The 19026-nt window shown below is 42.8% G+C and overlaps 1 protein-coding gene across 6 annotated transcripts in view; it reads right to left on the reverse strand.

Moving 5' to 3' along the window:
- Window positions 1–19026, reverse strand: part of pcnt (pericentrin) — a 323443-nt gene that overhangs the window by 159515 nt on the left and 144902 nt on the right. For all 6 annotated transcript variants that reach the window (XM_048534231.2, XM_059647013.1, XM_048534228.2 and 3 more), the window contains 4 exons: window positions 15027–15157; window positions 6359–6573; window positions 5253–5476; window positions 761–926 (listed from right to left, as the gene is read on the reverse strand). In XM_048534231.2, coding sequence (XP_048390188.2) covers window positions 761–926; window positions 5253–5476; window positions 6359–6573; window positions 15027–15157 — 736 coding nt within the window. The remainder of the gene's footprint in view (window positions 1–760; window positions 927–5252; window positions 5477–6358; window positions 6574–15026; window positions 15158–19026) is intronic.

Raw genomic sequence — 19026 nt, forward strand, 5'->3', positions numbered from 1 at the left:
AAAAACTTGTTTGGAATAGCATCACACAGCAGCCATGTGAGAAAAATTAGAGCTTAAAAAATAAAGACGACAATAGCATCTTGGATACTAAACCGGCTGAGTAATAGGAAACACAGTAATGGCTAATGAAATATGAACAGCAAGCATTTGACAAGCTCAACAAGTCAGGCAATATTGGTGGAGCCAGGATCAGAGTTAACATCGAGCCCAGTATGACTCTTCTTCCTTAAGAGTTCTAGGTGTCACACATCAGGAAAGATATGAATGCATTGCAGCAAATGCAGAAGGGGGTTGTGAGAATGATTCCAGGGATGGGAAATTTTAGTTAATGATGATAGATTGGAGGGGGCTGGATTGTTTTCCTTGGAGAAGACAAAGTTGAGGAGATTTGAAAGACGTTTTAAAAATCATAATGAGTTTGGACAGAGGGGGCACAGGTTTAAAGTGATATCAAAATAAGTAAATACAAAATGAGGAAAACAAAAAGCATTTTGACACATTGAGTGATTTGGGTCTGGAATGTATGACTTGGAGGTGTGGTGGAGGCGGGTTCAATTGATGCTTTCAAGAGGCATTAGATGATTATTTAAACAGAAACAATGTGCAGGGAAGGGTACCAAGTCATGATGCTCATTAGACAGCTGGTGCACGCACAATGGTTTGAATGGTCTCTGTGATCTGTGTCTATGGTTTCGCGCATGTAATGACTATCCATTTGATCACTCTTCCTGCACAACGTATTCCAAATTGACATTTTTACCCTTGGCTTTGTGGAGCTCCAATTCCAGCTCCCTCTTTGCTTCAGATTCATTGTTGAGGTTTTCCAACAACTTTTGATGTTCTTTGCCAACCAGCTCCACTGTCTCTTGGGTTTTGCGACTGAATTCTTTCTCCAAATGTTCACTGATTCCATGGCTCTGTGCCAGCTAGGCAGGAACAGAAGGATCATGTCAAAGTAAGGCAGAAGCTTTTCAAGTTGATGAATCCGTCAAATTGTATGATCTGCTAGAACATTGTTCTAGTATCTCTGAGTGCTTGCATTCAGTCACAGCACTTGCAGTATGTTGTGGGGCATGATGCACTTTTTTTTTAAAAGCACTCCACACTTTAATCAATCATCATATTATGATTTTTCATAAAGTGCTTTCTTGCTGCATCCTATCAATTTCCTTTCTGAATCTGAAAACTGATTAGCCCCCTCCAGCTTCAATTTTGTCCTCCATTGACAAAACTCTCAAATAAAGTTTACATTTTATCATGAGATTATTTTAACAGCTACATGATACATATACACTCATACATGCATATATATTCATTGGTAAATGAGGATCTCTGTAGTTCAATAACCAGCAAACTTCTACCAGCCAGATTTAAATCTATGAATTAACAACAAGTACTGCCCACTGTGAAACTGGGCACATGAAAGGTCAAAAGATGTAACATCAGTGCTTCAGATGTGGCTTAATAATTAGAAAGAATACAAATCACAATAGATTCATGATCAAACGGTCAAGGAGAAAGTGAACAAAGAAAGATTAGTTTTGCTTGTTCATTCATTAACTCTACCAAAATTAACTGAAAAGTGTCATCATTTCTCTTGAATAGAATAGAATCCCTACGGTGTGGAAACAGGCCCTTTTGCCCAACAAGTTCACACCAAGCCTTAGAGCATCTCACCCACACCCATCCCCCCATATAACCCACTCCTCCCTGAACACTACGAGCAATTTAGCATGGCCAATCTACTTAACCTGCACATCTATGGACTGAGTGGAAACCAGAGCACCCAGAGGAAACCCACACAGACACATGGAGAATGTGCAAACTTCATACGCCCGAGGGTGTAATTGAACCCAGATCCCTGATGCTTGAGGCGGCAGTGCTGAGCCACCACGCCGCCATTTATATTTGCCTTTAAACTAAGACAAGGTTAGGGACGAGGCTACCTTCCTAAATATTATGAGGTCGTCTGGTCTGGTCGGCAACGGTGAGGAAAAATATTTTCACTCCGGCAATGGAACAAATCTGGAACACATTGTCTATTGGGACTTGAGAGGCAGAAAACATCATAACATCAAGTAAGTGCTTTGCTTCCAAAAACCAGGAAACTCTAGACCCAAGTGTCTGACTTGGATTGTGGGAAAATTGTTGGAGGTGATCATAAAAGATAGGATTTATGGGCATTTAGAAAGGCAAAAATTGATTAGGGATAGTCAGCATTGTTTTGTGAGGAAAATGGTGTCTCATGAACTTCATTGAGTTTTTTGAAGAAGTTACCAAGAAGATTGATGATGGCAGAGCAGTAGATGTTGTTTTAGTAAAGTCTTTGACAAGGTTCCACATGGTAGGCTAATTAATAAAGTTAGGTCACAGGGGGAGCTTGCCAATTGGATAAATAATTGGTTTAATGGCAGGAGACAGAAAGTAATGGCGGTGGGTTGCTTTTCGGATTGGGGGCAAGTCACCAGAGGTACTCCACAGAGAGCCGAGTCCACTTTTGTTTGTCATTTAAAAAAATGATTTGGATGAGAATGTAGAAGGCATGGTTAGTATGCTTATGGATGATACCAAAACTGGCAGGGTAGACAGTGAAGAAGGTTTTCTAGTATCACAAAGGCATCTTTATCAAATGGCTCAATGGTCTGAAGACGGCAGATGGAGTTCAATCTGGATAAACTTGAGGCATCGCATATTGGCACAACAAACGAGGGTGGGGCTTATACAATTAATGGTTGGGCCTTGGGTAGTGTTGTAGAACACTAAGGGTGAAGGTACATAATTCTTTAAAGTTTGCATCATGTATTGGCAGGTTGATTAAGCAGGCATTGGCATGCTTGCCTTCACTGCTCAGTCCTTTCAGGATTGGAGTTGGAAAGTCATGTTGAGGTTGTACAGGACCTTGGTGAGGTCTCTTCTGGAATAGTTCCGGTTGCCCAGTTATGGGGAGGATATTGTCAAGCTGAAGAGGGTTTAGGGGAGATTTCCCAGGATATTGCCAGGTATGGAGGGTTTCAGTAATTAAAAAAAGGCTGGATGGGCTGGGACTTTCTTCCACTGGTGTGTAGGGGGTTCTGAGGTGACCTGATAGCAGGTTATAAAATAATGAGAGGTATACAAGATAATGAGAGGCATAGATAGAGTTGATAGCCAGAGACTGTTTCCCAGGGCAGAAATGGCTAGCACGAGGGGTCATAGTTTTAAGCTGGTTGGTGGAAAGTATAGAGGGGATGTCAGAGGCAGGTTCTTTACGCAGAGAGTTGTGAGAGCATGGAATGCGTTGCCAGCAGCAGTTGTGGAAGCAAGGTCATTGGGGTCATTTAAGAGACTGCTGGACATGTATATGGTCACAGAAATTTGAGGGTGCATACATGAGGATCAATGGTCGGCACAATATTGTGGGCTGAAGGGCCTGTTCTGTGCTGTACTGTTCTATGTTCTATGTTCTATTGGATAGAGTTGATTGTAGTTGTCTGTTCCCTAAGTTGCAGAATTTCAAGACTGGGGCGCACATTTGTAAGATGAGAGGAGAAAGATTTTAAAAAATCATGAGGCGAATCTGTTACACAGACTGGTTCGTGTGTGGAATGAACTTTGAGGAAGTGGTGGATGCAGGTACAATTACAACGTTTAAACAACATTTGAATGGATACATGAATAAGAACGTTTTTGAGGGGTTTGGGCCAGGAGCAGGCAGGTGTGACTAGTTCAGTTTGAGATTATGTTCAGCATGGACTGGTTGGACCGAAGGGTCTGTTTCTGTGCTGTTTGACTTTGATGCACAAAGCTGTGGGCCAAGTGCTGGAAAATAGGATTAAAATAGTTAGATGCATACTTGTGACCAGCACAGATTTAACAGGCTGAAGAGACTTTACCTGTGCTGCAGATGTCTACGACTCCATTATACCGTTTTTCTATTCTTCCTGATGAAACCAATAAATTCACCCAAGTTATATTTGAGCTGCCTAATGTTTGCCTAACTACTTAAACTATCGACAAAGAAACTTAGATATGTTATGTCCTCTTCACTATTTATTCTCTACCTACCTTTGTGACATCAGCAAATTTAACTAGATTTGGTTCATCCATCCATGTCACTTACGAGATTATAAATAATTGAGGCCACATCACTGATGACCATTGCATTCTATGGCATTGTGGATGTGAAAGAGAGTTGGATTTATATCTATTACTAAACTGGTCAAGGTATAAGCATTTCCTGGAATTCAGGGGAAAAAAGTGTGATTTCCTTGCCAATTGTATCATTTCAAACATGGCAACAACCTAAATGAATCTGGATCTGCACAAAACAATGTTTCTTTAATTGTGCTCTGAGAGAAAGCCAATATCTCAACCATAGAGTGTCCCCCATTAAATCAACGCAGCAGATGGAAAATATGAAAGAAACAGAACTAAGCAAAAACTCCAAAGGACAAAAAAAATTAAGAACAGTACAGCACAAGAACAGGCTCTTCTGCCCACTGACCCTGTGTCAACACATGACACTTTTCTAACCTAAAAACCTTTGCCTCTATGTAGTCTGCGTTCCTCTACTGCCTCTTAAATGCTGCTACTGTATCCGCCTCCACCACCTCCTCTGGCAGCACATGCGATTTTACCACCGTCTGTGTAAAAATAAAACTTGCCTCTCACATTCCCTTTGAATTTTCCCCCTTTACCTTAAACCTATGTCTCCTAGTAACTGACATATCTACACTGGGAAAAAGACTCTGACTATCCATTCCATCCATGCCTATCATTTATAAACTTCTATCAGGTCGCACCCAACCTTCAATATTTAAGTGGAAACAAGCAGAGTCCAATTTCTCCTCATAGCTAATACCCTCCAAACCAGGCAACATCCAGGTAAACCTTTTTGTGTGCCCTCTCCAAAGCATCCATATTCTTCTCGTGGTATATCTACCAGAACTGTATACAATATTCCAAATGTGGCCCAAGTAAAGTCTGGGTGGGATGCTGCCGGATGCTCAGTGTAGACTTGATGGGCCAAATGACCATCTTGCACTTTGTATGGATGACCCTCCCTGATGTACAGGTGGTGTACAACAGTGGTGCCACTGCTTTGGCTGCTGCTGTTGCCGTCCCCTGGTTGGTGACCATCCCCAACGACCAACCCCAACAGCATCAAAAACAGTTTGCTTATTAGAGAGGAAGCTAGCCACAGGGAACTCCTGAACTGACTGCTGCCCTTTCTAGTACTCTTGAGTTTACTCTGTTCTTTAAACAATACTTACTTGTCTTGTTGACTCAGTGATTAACTCCAGTAACTTGCCGACAGCAACCTGCAATCGAATGCAAGTGCTCAGTATCAGCTCCTCATTTTCAGGCCCCATGTCAGGCCCAGTGAACATACTTTCTGATAGCCACTGGGAAAGTTCCAGCCTTTCATCAGTCAGTGCTGACCAGAAGCTGTTGTCTTCAGTAATGATAACACTTTCCTGAGTTATGCTCAAGTCACCTTTTAAACAAAGAGAATAAAGTAGTTGGTGGAAAGGTTCCAGCTATTTCGTCAGAAAAAGACTTAATATTGGTCTATTTATAAATGTATCTTAAGTAAACAATTATTTGGGATAAAATTATTTATAAACTATATAAACGTTAAAGACGTGAGATACATTAAACATTGATATTTCACAACGACTTGACATACATGCCTTAAGAAAAACTGCTGGTGGTCTAGTTCAGAGCTTCACTAAAAACAAATAGCAGAGAAGCACTATTTATTAGGAACAGTATGAAAATTTTGTGCATAGGTATAAACCAAATAGATCAATCATCTCAGTTGGACTTGCTTACAGATCCAAAGCTTGTAAAATATTCATACTGAATGGATGAAATTATTCTCCAGGTTAGAAAATTATACATAGCTAAAATATCCCCAAAATTCTTTTAGGTCTTCCTGACAAAGAGGTCAATTCATCGGAACAGTTTGCGAATCGCCGATAACTGCAAGCATTTGTGAAACTTGAAAGAACATGACAGTAGATTTGAATTCTGAAGAATCTCTGCAAAGTCATATTAACCAACCAGCTAAAAGTTCTACCCAAAATGTATTCCAATTTAGTGCTACATAATAATCGCAACTTGATTTTGGTACAATTATGACCCTTTGTTTCTCTTGGACCTTACATTAACTTTTATACTAGAAAACTGCTTGCAAACATCAGCTCCAGTGCAACTATAACTAAGAACTCAGTAATTTGGCTCAAGGGCCAAAGGAGTCATCAAGAAGTAAAGTTTGCTTGGCTTCTCTTTCAGCTACAGAAGCAGTATATTTTTGGGGGAAGGAAATATGAAATAATTAACTAGAATTGAATTTACAATTACAGCTTGAGCATACTTTTGTCATGTTCCAGCAGGGGTTCAGCTTTCATCCATGGAGGTTGACCTCCAGCTTCCAGAGCTGATTTGCTCATTATTCCTCCATGATCTAGCTTGTTTCCATCCAGGAAGAGCGCTATTTGCCGACTGATCATATCTTCTGAAGAAAATATCACTCTCACCACTTCTGCAAAGAGCTTCAGCAATTGCTCGTGGGAATGCTCCGAGTTTTTTCTGAATGGGGGAAAGAAACACAAATTAGTTATTCAAACTAATAACATACCCACACCAATAAATTGATCTAGTGATCTGTTTTGTTTGTCTCATGAATACTTCACCTGAAGTTAATTCAACATTAACCGTCATAATTACTCCACACTAAACAAATTAAATGTTCCAGGCAAGAGTGACTGAATGGGTAACAGTTCATATTAGACTCAGAACTGTGTAACAGAGCTAACCCCAATCCTGTCAACTCAATCTATTTATCAGGGACCTCGAAGTAAAGGAGCCATTAGGAGGTAGTGACCATAATATGATCAGTTTTAACCTGCAATTTGAGAGGGAGAAGGGAGAATCGGAAGTGTCAGTATTGCAGTTGAGCAAAGGAGCTATGAGCGAGGAGCTGGCCAAAGTTCAATGGTTCAGTACCCTATCAGGGATGGCAGTGGAACAACAATGGCAGGTATTTTTGGATATAATGCAGAAGATGCAGGATCAATTCATTCCAAAGAGGAAGAAAGATCCGAAGGGGAGGCAGGGGTGGCCGTGGCTGACGAGGGAAATTAAGGAATATATAAAGATAAAAAACAAGTATAACATAGCAAAGATGAGCAGGAAGCCGGAGGACTGGGGAACTTTTAAAGAGCAACAGAGGATAACTAAAAAGGCAATACGTGGAGAAAAAAACGAGGCACGAAGGCAAACTGGCCAAAAATATAAAGGAAGATAGTAAAAGTTTTTTTAGGTGTGAAAAGAAAAAAAATGGTTAAGACTAAAATTGGGCCCTTGAAGACAGAAACGGGTGAATTTATTATGGGGAACAAGGAAATGGCAGAAGAGTTGAATAGGCACTTTGGATCTGTCTTCACTAGGGAAAACACAAGCAATCTCCCAGATATGATAGTGGCTGAAGGACTTAGCGTAATGGATGAACTGAAGGGATTTTATATTAGGCAGGAAATGGTGTTGGATAGGCCTGAAGGCTGATAAGTCCCCCGGGACCTGATGGTCTGCATCCTAGGGCGCTTAAGGAAGTGGCTCTAGAAATCGTGGACGCATTGGTAATTACTTTCCAATATTCTATAGATTCAGGATCAATTGCTGCAGATTGGGGGGTGGCTAATGTTGCCCCACTTTTCAAGAAAGGAGGGAACGAGAAAACGGGGAATTATAGACCGGTTAGCCTGACGTCAGTGGTGGGAAAGATGCTGGAGTCAATTATAAAAGATGAAATTACGAATCATTTGGATAGCAGTAACAGGATAGGTCAGAGTCAGCATGGATTTACGAAGCGGAAATCGTGCTTGACTAATCTTCTGGAATTTTTTGAGGATGTAACTACGAAGATGGACAAGGGAGAGCCAGTGGATGTAGTATACCTGGACTTTCAGAAAGCCTTTGATAAAGTCCCACATAGGAGATTAGTGAGCAAAATTAGAGCACATGGTATTGGGGGCAAAATACTGGCTTGGATTGAAAATTGGCTGGCTGACAGGAAGCAAAGAGTAATGATAAACGGGTCCCTTTTGGAATGGCAGGCGGTGACCAGTGGGGTTCGACAAGGTTCGGTACTGGGACTGCAGCTATTTATAATATACATTAATGATATAGATGAAGGCATTAAAAGTAATATTAGCAAATTTGCTGATGACACAAAGCTGGGTGGCAGGGTGAAATGTGAGGAAGATGTTATGAGAATACAGGGTGACTTGGACAGGCTAGGTGAGTGGGCGGATGCATGGCAGATGCAGTTTAATGTGGATAAATGTGTGGTTATCCACTTTGGCAAGAACAGGAAGGCAGATTACTATCTAAATGGAGTCATGTTAGGTAAAGGGGAAGTTCAACGAGATCTGGGTGTTCTCGTACATCAGTCAATGAAAGCAAGCATGCAGGTACAGCAGGCAGTGAAGAAAGCTAATGGCATGCTGGCCTTCATAACAAGAGGAATTGAGTAGAGGAGCAAAGAGGTCCTTCTGCAGCTGTACAGGGCCCGAGTGAGGCTGCAACTGGAGTACTGTGTGCAGTTTTGGTCTCCAAATTTGAGGAAGGACATTCTGGCTATTGAGGGAGTGCAGTGTAAGTTCACAAGGTCAATTCCCAGAATGGCGGGACTATCATATGTCGAAAGATTGGAGCGACTGGGCTTGTATACACTTGCGTTTAGAACATAGAACATAGAACATAGAACAGTACAGCACAGAACAGGCCCTTCAGCCCACAATGTTGTGCCGACCATTGATCCTCATGTATGCACCCTCAAATTTCTGTGACCATATACATGTCCAGTAGTCTCTTAAATGACCCCAATGACCTTGCTTCCACAACTGCTGCTGGCAACGCATTCCATGCTCTCACAACTCTCTGCGTAAAGAACCTGCCTCTGACATCCCCTCTATACTTTCCACCAACCAGCTTAAAACTATGACCCCTCGTGCTAGCCATTTCTGCCCTGGGAAATAGTCTCTGGCTATCAACTCTATCTATGCCTCTCATTATCTTGTATACCTCAATTAGGTCCCCTCTCCTCCTCCTTTTCTCCAATGAAAAGAGACCGAGCTCAGTCAACCTCTCTTCATAAGATAAGCCCTCCAGTCCAGGCAGCATCCTGGTAAACCTCCTCTGAACCCTCTCCAAAGCATCCACATCTTTCCTATAATAGGGCGCCCAGAACTGGACGCAGTATTCCAAGTGCGGTCTAACCAAAGTTTTATAGAGCTGCAACAAGATCTCATGACTCTTAAACTCAATCCCCCTGTTAATGAAAGCCAAAACACCATATGCTTTCTTAACAACCCTGTCCACTTGGGTGGCCATTTTAAGGGATCTATGTATCTGCACACCAAGATCCCTCTGTTCCTCCACGCTGCCAAGAATCCTATCCTTAATCCTGTACTCAGCTTTCAAATTCGACCTTCCAATATGCATCACCTCACATTTATCCAGGTTGAACTCCATCTGCCACCTCTCAGCCCGTCTCTGCATCCTGTCAATGTCCCGCTGCAGCCTACAACAGCCCTATACACTGTCAACGACACCTCCGACCTTTGTGTTGTCTGCAAACTTGCTGACCCATCCTTCAATTCCCTCATCCAAGTCATTAATAAAAATTACAAACAGTAGAGGCCCAAGGACAGAGCCCTGTGGAACTCCACTCACCACTGACTTCCAGGCAGAATATTTTCCTTCTACTACCACTCGCTGTCTTCTGTTGACCAGCCAATTCTGTATCCAAGCAGCTAAGTTCCCCTGTATCCCATTCCTCCTGACCTTCTGAATGAGCCTACCATGGGGAACCTTATCAAATGCCTTACTGAAGTCCATATACACCACATCCACAGCTCGACCCTCATCAACCTTTCTAGTCACATCCTCAAAAAACTCGATAAGGTTTGTAAGGCATGACCTACCCCTCACAAAGCCGTGTTGACTGTATTTGATCAAGCCATGCTCTTCCAGATGGTCATAAATCTTATCCCTCAGAATCCTTTCTAACACCTTGCAGACGACAGACGTGAGACTTACCGGTCTATAATTGCCGGGGATTTCCCTATTTCCTTTCTTGAAGGGAGGAATTACATTTGCCTCTCTCCAGTCCTCAGGTACGACTCCAGTGGAGAGCGAGGATGCAAAGATCTTCGCAAGTGGCGAAGCAATTGCATTTCTCGCTTCCCAAAGCAGCCGAGGACAAATCTGATCCGGGCCTGGCGACTTGTCAATCTTAATGTTTGACAAAATTTTCAGCACATCGGCTTCGTCTATCTCTATCCATTCCAGCATGCACACCTGCTCTTCAAAGGTTTCATTCACTTCAAAGTTCGTTTCTTTCGTAAAGACAGAAGCAAAAAACTCATTTAGGGCTACCCCTACCTCCTCAGGCTCCACACACAAGTTCCCTATGCTATCCCTGATCGGCCCTACTCTTTCTTTGATCATTCTCTTATTCCTCACGTAAGTGTAAAATGCCTTTGTGTTTTCCCGGATTCCTTCGTGCCCCCTCCTGGCTCTCCTCAGACCATTTTTGAGCTCCTTCCTTGCCTGCATGTAATCCTCTCTAGCTGAACTTGACCCTAGCTTCCTCCACCTTATGTAAGCTACCTTCTTCCTTTTCACTAGAAGCTCCACCGCTCTCGTTATCCAAGGTTCCTTAATCTTACGCCTTCTTGCCTGTCTCAGAGGGACATATTTACTCATCACTCCCAACAACTGTTCCTTAAACCGTCTCCACATGTCTATAGTTCCCTTACCATGGAACAACTGCTCCCAGTCCATGCTTCCTAACTCATGTCTAATCGCATTAGGAGGATGAGAGGGGATCTGATTGAGACGTATAAGATAATTAAAGAATTGGACACCCTGGAGGCAGGAAGCTTGTTTCCGTTGATGGGTGAGTCCAGAACCAGAGGACACAGTTTAAAAATAAGGGGGAGGCCATTTAGAACAGATTTGAGGAGAAACGTCTTCACCCAGAGAGTGGTGGATATATGGAATGCTCTGCCCCAGAAGGCAGTGGAGGCCAAGTCTCTGGATAGTTTCAAGAAAGAGATGGATAGAGCTCTTAAAGATAGTGGATCAAGGGTTATGGGGATAAGGCAGGAACAGGGTACTGATTGTGGATGATCAGCCATGATCATAATGAATGGTGGTGCTGGCTCGAAGGGCCGAATGGCCTACTACTGCACCTATTGTCTATTATTTACCAGCAGGTATTGAAGGGATTCTGTCCAATTCTGTGGAATCACATTTAACAGTAGGAAGTATTTTATTTCAGATTTCACCAGCCCAATTGGTTGTGTACAATCTTTCTGCTAAATTGGATGGAGCATGCTCTTTGACACAATCAGTAATCGTTATTGATTGGGCAGCCCCAATTGAACAACTCAGGATATAGCTATATTCATGACCAATAAAAGATAATTAATTGAGCTTGGAACATGGCTCATGTGCACTTGCTAGCAACAATATTTGTTCATGGTCAGGAATCTATTTGCTGCAAATGAAATGAAATATGTTCAAGCCTCGTGCGTTCTATAATCGCCCAGGAGACGAGTGAACCCATCATGGCCATATCTCAGCCAGCAACAACTCACGAACCAATCAGTACTCTTCCTCCCCTGCAGTATTAACTGTTACAATTGTTTTAAATTTCATATAAATTTAGTACTCATTAGGGTAAACAAAAGGTTTTGCTAACATTTACCTTATAAGCAAATTACTTGCCTGGGCTTTCATGATCATAATTCTTCAATTACAGTTTTACGATTAACACAAGAAGGTCCTACTATGTGAATGACAGAAATCAGAATTTTCTTTATCTGGTGTTTTTTATGATATCTTGAATCCAGGGTCCAAAACTAAAACATATGTGGTTTCCCATTTTGGAGCGATACCAGGACAAATTTCTTCTCTTTGAGGGTAGTGAGACCAAGGAATTCTTTGTGACAAAGTTGGGAAAGACAGATCTTTAATCAGTAAGGGAATTAAGCCTTATACGGAAAAGGCAGGAAAGTGGAATTGAGAAATATCTAATCAACCATGATCTTATTGAATGTGGAGCAGGCTTGGTGGGTTTAATGGCCTACTCTTGCCTCTATATCTATTGGCATTTAAACATCCAAAGAACAACTTGAACAGGAAGGAGTCCAGTCCCTATATAAAAAGTCTCTGTTTGTTCCTGCCCCACCAAACTCATCTCCACCTATCTGGACTCCATTTTCTCCCTCTTGGTCTAGGAACTCTCCACCTACATCTGTGACACCACCCATGCCCTCCACCTCCTCCACAACTTCCAATTCCCCGGTTCCCAACACCTCATTTTCAACATGGACATCCAGTCCCTATACACCTGCATTCTCCATGCAGATGTCCGAAAGGCCGTCCGCTTCTTCCTGTACTGCAGACCCAACCAGTCCCCCTCCACCGACACCCTCATCCGCCTAGCCAAACTCATCCTCAACAACGTCTCTTTTGATTCGTCCCACTTCCGACATACAAAGGGGCTGGCCATGGGTACTCGCATGGCCCCAAGCTATTCCTGCCTCTTTGTGGGTTACATGGAGCAGTCCCTCTTCCGTACCTACCCTAAACCCCACCTCTTCCTCCATTACATCGATGACTGTATCGGTGCCACCTCTTGCTCCCAAGACGAGCTCAAACAGTTCATCCACTTCACCAACACCTTCCACTCCAACCTCTAGTTCACCTGGACCATCTCCAACGCATCTCTCACCTTCCTGGACCTCTCAGTCTCCATCTCAGGCAACCACCTAGAAGCTAATATCCATTTCAAGCCCACCGACTGCCACAGCTACCTAGAATACACCTCTACCCACCCACCCACCTTCCTGCAAAAATTCCATCCCCTACTTCTAATTCTTTCGTCTCCGCCGCATCTGATCCCAGGATGAGGCATTCCACTCCCGCATATGCCAGATGTCCTCGGTCTTCAAGGACCGCAAGGGTCCCCCCGCAGTGGTCGAGAATGCCCTCGACTGTGTCTCCTGCATTTCCCACAACTCATCCCTCACACCCTGTCCACGCAATAACTGCCAAAAGAGAATCCCCCTAGACCTCACATACCACCCCACCAACCCCCAGATACAACACATCATCCTCCGACACTTCCGCCATCTACAATCCAACCCCACCACCCTTTTCCCATCCCTATCCTTGTCTGCCTTCCGGAGAGCCACTCTCTCTGCGATTCCCTTGTCCGATCCACACTCCCCTCCAGCCGCACCATACCTGGCACTTTCCCCTGCAACTGCAGGAAGTGCTACACTTGCCCCCACACCTCCTCCCTCATCCACATCCTAGACCCCAAAATGACTTTGCACAGCAAGCAGATATTCATCTGCACATCTGCCAATGCAGTATACTGCATCCGCTGTACCCGTTCTGGCCTCCTCTGCATCGGGGAGCAGAACACCTACGTTCGGTTCGCAATAAACAACTGCACCTCCCAGTCGCAAACCATTTCAACTCCCCCTCCCATTCCTTAGACAACAAGTCCATCATGGGCCTCCTGTAGTGCCACAATGCTGCCACCCGAAGGTTGCAGGAACAGCAACTCATATTCCTCTTGGGAACCCTGCAGCCCAATGGTATCAATATGGATTTCACAAGCTTCAAAATCTCCCCTCCCCCCACTGCATCCCAAAACCAGCCCAGCTCGTCCTCGCCTCCCTGACCTGTTCTTCCTCTCACCTATCCCCTCCTCCCACCTCAAGCCGCACCTCCATTTCCTACCTACTAACCTCATCCTGCCCCCTTGACCTGTCCGTCCTCCCCAGACTGACCTATCCCCACCCTACCTCCCCACCCTTACTCTCCTCTCCACCTATCTTCTCCTCTATCCATCTTCGATCCGCCTCCCCCTCTCTCCCTATTTATTTCAGAACCCTCTCCCCATCCCCCTTTTCTGATGAAGGGTCTAGGTCCAAAACGTCAACTTTTGTGCTCCCAAGATGCTGCTTGGCCTGCTGTGTTCATCCAGCTCCACACTTTGTTATCTCTGATTCTCCAGCATCTGCAGTTCCCATTATCTCTAAACAGGAAGGAGTGTGGTTTTTGGGCCCCATATCTCAGGAAAGATGTACTGACCCTGGAGCAGGTTCTTCGGAAGTTCATGAGAATGGTCCCAGGAATGGAAAGCTTAATATATGAGGAACGTTTGAGGACTCTGGGTCTATACTCGATGGCGTTTATAAGAATGGGGGGAGGGGGGGAGATCTAATTGAAACTTACAGAATACTTAATGGCCTGGACAGAGTGGATGTTGAGCAGATGTTTCCATTGGTAGGAGAAACTAGGACCCGAGTGGACAGCCTTAGAGTAAAGAGAAGACCTTTTAGAATGGGTATAAGGAGAAACTTCTTCAGCCAGGGAATGATAAATCCATAGAATTCATTGCCACAGAATGCTGTGGAGGCCACGTCATTGAGTATATTTAAGATGAAGTTGGATAGGTTCTTGCTTGTCGAGGGGATCAAGGGTTACGGGGAGAAAGCGGGAGAATGGGGTTGATAAACTTATTTGCCATGAATAAATGGCGGAACAAATTTAATGGGCTGAATGGCTTAATTTCTGTTTCTATGTCTTAGGGTCTTGTAGAGAGGGAAGGATGGATGGGTCACAGGCATCAATGTTAAATCACAAGTTGTAACATTGTTTCAAGAAACTCACAACTCCCAGTGCTGATGATGTTTAACATAGAGAAATAATATTAATTCTAAATCAATATAGTAGTTTACAATATTGGACCATTTCATTCAGAGGTCGTCAGCAGCTCATCAGTAGGTAGCCAACAAATGCTGACTCAGAACGCTTGCATATCTGTCTCCTAAATATTTAATCTTTAACTCAAAGTGTAATTATCTTATATTTCCGATCCTATTTTTATTTTCGCTCATCTTTCTCTCATCATCACCACCAGCCCACACCTATTGCATCCCCAAATCACTGACCGTTCAGATGTCAATCGTTCAAGGTCTGAGCGCAGCATGGCAACCAGATTGCCTCCTTCTTCATTTTCTCGGTCTCGACGCTGTAGTAGCGTCTGCAGTTCAGCGTTCTTGTCCTGCAGCTCTTTCTGCAGCTGAGGAAAAGGCAACAGTGAAGCTAAAGATAAGAGGCCAGTCATTGTCAGAATTTATTAGCTTCATAACATAAACAGCTGTAACAACCATAAGGAAGTTGGGCAGTGTTATAAGGAAACACGACCATTACAGACCCATAAACCCTCTTTGAATCCATCCAAGAGGAGAATGTCTCTTCCGTTGGTGTTCTAAACAATTTCAGTTATCAATTCATAACAAAGTTTTCATTCTGGCAAAAATTATAATTCTTTCACATTCTTCAACTGATGTGCCCACCTCACATACCAATTAGCGACGGCAGCAGGCATAGTTGTATGTAGAGATTATCTGAATTGCACTGGTCCCAAGGCTCAAAACGTTTTTATTTCCCAATGAGTCTGGTTCTTCAAGTATAAAGATGGAACTTCATTAAATGTTGCAAATTCTTACAAGAAAACTTTCCAACGTTTGCTGACACCATCATTTATAGCACAGCTTGTCATGAAATTTGTTTCAGTTAGTACCAAAGGCATTGTTTAACTACCTGTTTACACTACTGTTGTCAAGGCAGAAACCACACGTAACTGTAAACTAAAACACAACTGTGTCTTGGCTTTGTAAAACTGTCAGTCTGGATCAAAATTTGTGTACTTCCTCCATAAAACAGCAACAAATCAGCCTCTAAATGTGTTTATATGGGTAACAAATGGACGTAGGAACACATCATTTGATTTTTGATCAACACAACAAATTACACTATTTTATTGCAATTTAAATTGAAACTTATTAAATTGACTTGACTATTGAGCATTCAGGATTTAGCTGAGTGAGCCAAGCTCTAAATCGACCCACAAAATACTGCAAACAAGAAACAGAAGTGCAGGGACTTGGGGAATTCTTACTTACTGTTGGTTAAAGAAGTGGTGAATACCCAAGGAGTTCAGCACAGTGCATGCAATGAATTAGCATTTCACGCACTGGATCGATTGTGCTGGGGGCTTTTATGTCATAGCAGTAGTGTCCCCACTTCTGAACCAGAAGACCTGGGTTCAAGTCCCACTTGCTCCAGTGTTGAGCAATAATATCTCTCATGAAGAGGTTGATTAAAAATATTGAGATTGTGCTGCCTTCAAAATTTTCTTCATATGATTTAAGAACTCTCGGTGAAAAAACAAACAGGAAACAAAGATTCAACAATAAGTGACAAAGATGTGGAGGTGCCTGTATTGGACTGGGGTGGACAAAGTCAGAAGTCACACAACACCAGGTTACAATCCAACAAACTTATTTGAAATCGCACCAGCTTTCAGGGCGCAGCCCCTTTGTCACTCACTCCACTTGGTGATTGGGCTACGCTCCAAAAGCTTGTGAGATTCCAAATAAACCTGTTCTCAACTATAACCTGATGTTATGTGACTTCTGAATAAATCACAAAGATATGGCTGAATAAATTAATACTGCATTTTATTAGTTTTGAAGGCAGCTTTTGAATTGTATTGTACAGGGATGGTACACAGCCAAATGAAATCAACTTATCACTTAGAATAAAAGTGATTAAAAGTCAGTTCTCTCAACTCAACATTACATTATTTAAGGGTGAATGAATTGATCTATAAAATTGAATCAGATTCATATTGAGTTAATTCATCAATGTGTCTTTATCCAATCCTTACTTGTTTCAACTCCTTGATGTATGTGATGATGTTTACACAAGAGCATGCCAGTAGCTGGACGCTGGGAACTGGGCCACAGCATGGTCCATGAATGCGATGCATTAGTAATGCTAAGAGTTGTCAATGAGACAAACTAGATGATCAGTGGAGTTAGAACAGAGTTCACAAAAGCCACAGGGGATTAGAACAGACCACTAAACCACTGACTTTTAAGCTACTACTGTATTGCTCTCTAAACATGGGCTTTCCTCTTTAGTTGTAACTCTCTCTTTCAATAAATTCCAATGCTGCATACAAATGCATAATACCCAGTTATTTTGAAGGCGAAAATTGGAGATGTGAGACCTATGTCCATTGAAAAATATATTTTTAGGTGCAAAGGCAGAACAGGTTTGCGCACTTGGAGAGAATGAAAAATTAGAGGAAAAATTGAGAAAATTAAAAAAGATAGGTAAACACACGTTTGGAAATTAGAAAGATTGGTGAGGAAAAGTATATAGGATAGAGACACAACTCAAATTGGAATTATAGTAGAACATAGAACAGTACAGCACAGTACAGGCCCTTTGGCCCACGAAATTGTGCCGAACTTTTACCCTAACCTTAAGGTCTATCTAACTTCCATCCCTACGTTATACTATCAGCCAAACCTAATCTAATAGCCGCTTAAATGGCCCTAATGAGGCCTACTCCACTACCCTCTCCGGCAATGTATTCCACGCCCCGACTACTCTCTCAGTAAAGAACCGACTTCTGACATCTCCCTTGTATCTACCTCTACTCAGTTTCAAACTATGCCCCCTCGTAATAGCTACTCCACCCCTGTAAAAAGTCTCTGGTTGTCTACCCTATCCAGACCTCTGATCATTTTGTACACCTCTATCAAGTCATCTCCTTCGTCATTCTAAAGCCCGCTCTCTCAACCCTTCCTCATAAGACCTTCCCTCCATTCCAGGCAACATCCTGGTAAGTCTCCTCTGCACCTTTTCCAATGCTTCCACATCTTTCCTCTAATGAGATGACCAGAACTGGGCACAATACTTCAGATATAATGGGAACTGCAGATGCTGGAGAATTCAAAGATAATAAAATGTGAGGCTGGATGAACACAGCAGGCCAAGCAGCATCTCAGGAGCACAAAAGCTGACGTTTCGTTCAGAGATAATGAAACGTCAGCTTTTGTGCTCCTGAGATGCTGCTTGGCCTGCTGTGTTCATCCAGCCTCACATTTTATTATCTTACAATACTTCAGATGTTGGCCGAGTCAGGCTTTTGTATAGCTGGAGCATAACTTCACGGCTCTTGAACTCAATCCTTCTATTAATGAAAGCAAACAGACCATAAACCTTCTTAACAACTTTATCCACTTGGGTGTCAGCTTTCAGGGAACTGTGGACATGAACCCCGAGATCCCTTTGCTCTTCCACGCTGCCAAGAATCTTTCCGTTAACCCTGTATTCTGCTTTCAAGTTTTTCCTTCCAAAATGAATCACCTTACACTTTTCAGGGTTAAACTCCATCTGCCACTTCTCAGCGCAGCTCTGCATCCTTTCAACGTCCCTTTGTAACCTAGAACAGCCCTCCACACTGTCCACAACGCGACCCACCTTCGTATCGTCCACAAACTTACTAATCCATCCTTCCACTCCTTCGTCCTAAACATTTACAAAAATCACAAATATAAGAGGACCCAGAACAGATCCTTTCGTTACCAACTAGTGTAATGATAGATACGCCAATAAAGCAAAGTGAAATTAGATGTTCAGACTTGCAGATTGCAAAGAGTCTTGATTTTAAAAAGTATCTTCTATAAAAAAAAATCAAAGGACATAGCCAGAATTTACTGCCCATCCCTAACTACCCTCGAGAACCAATGGCCTTTTCTAATGTGCTGTGGCCTTTGTGAAATCTGTTCTGACTCTAACCAATGATCTAGTTTTTCTCAATCACAACTCTTAGCATTAGTAATGCATCACATTCATGCATCGTACTGTGGCCCAGTTCCCAGTATCCAGCTGCTAGAATGCTCTACTTGTGTTTGTGAGATGCTTCTTGAACTGCTATAATCCACATGATATAGGTACACCCACAGTGCTATTTAGGAGGGAGTTCTAGGATCCTTATCCATTGCCGGAGAAGGGGCAGTGCAACCAACTGATTCCCAGTTAACTTGACTCTACAGCCTCATTCCCTGCTTCCTGCAAGGACTTCATTCC

This window comes from Stegostoma tigrinum, chromosome 7, assembly GCF_030684315.1.
Source record: "Stegostoma tigrinum isolate sSteTig4 chromosome 7, sSteTig4.hap1, whole genome shotgun sequence".
Lineage (NCBI taxonomy): Eukaryota > Metazoa > Chordata > Chondrichthyes > Orectolobiformes > Stegostomatidae > Stegostoma > Stegostoma tigrinum.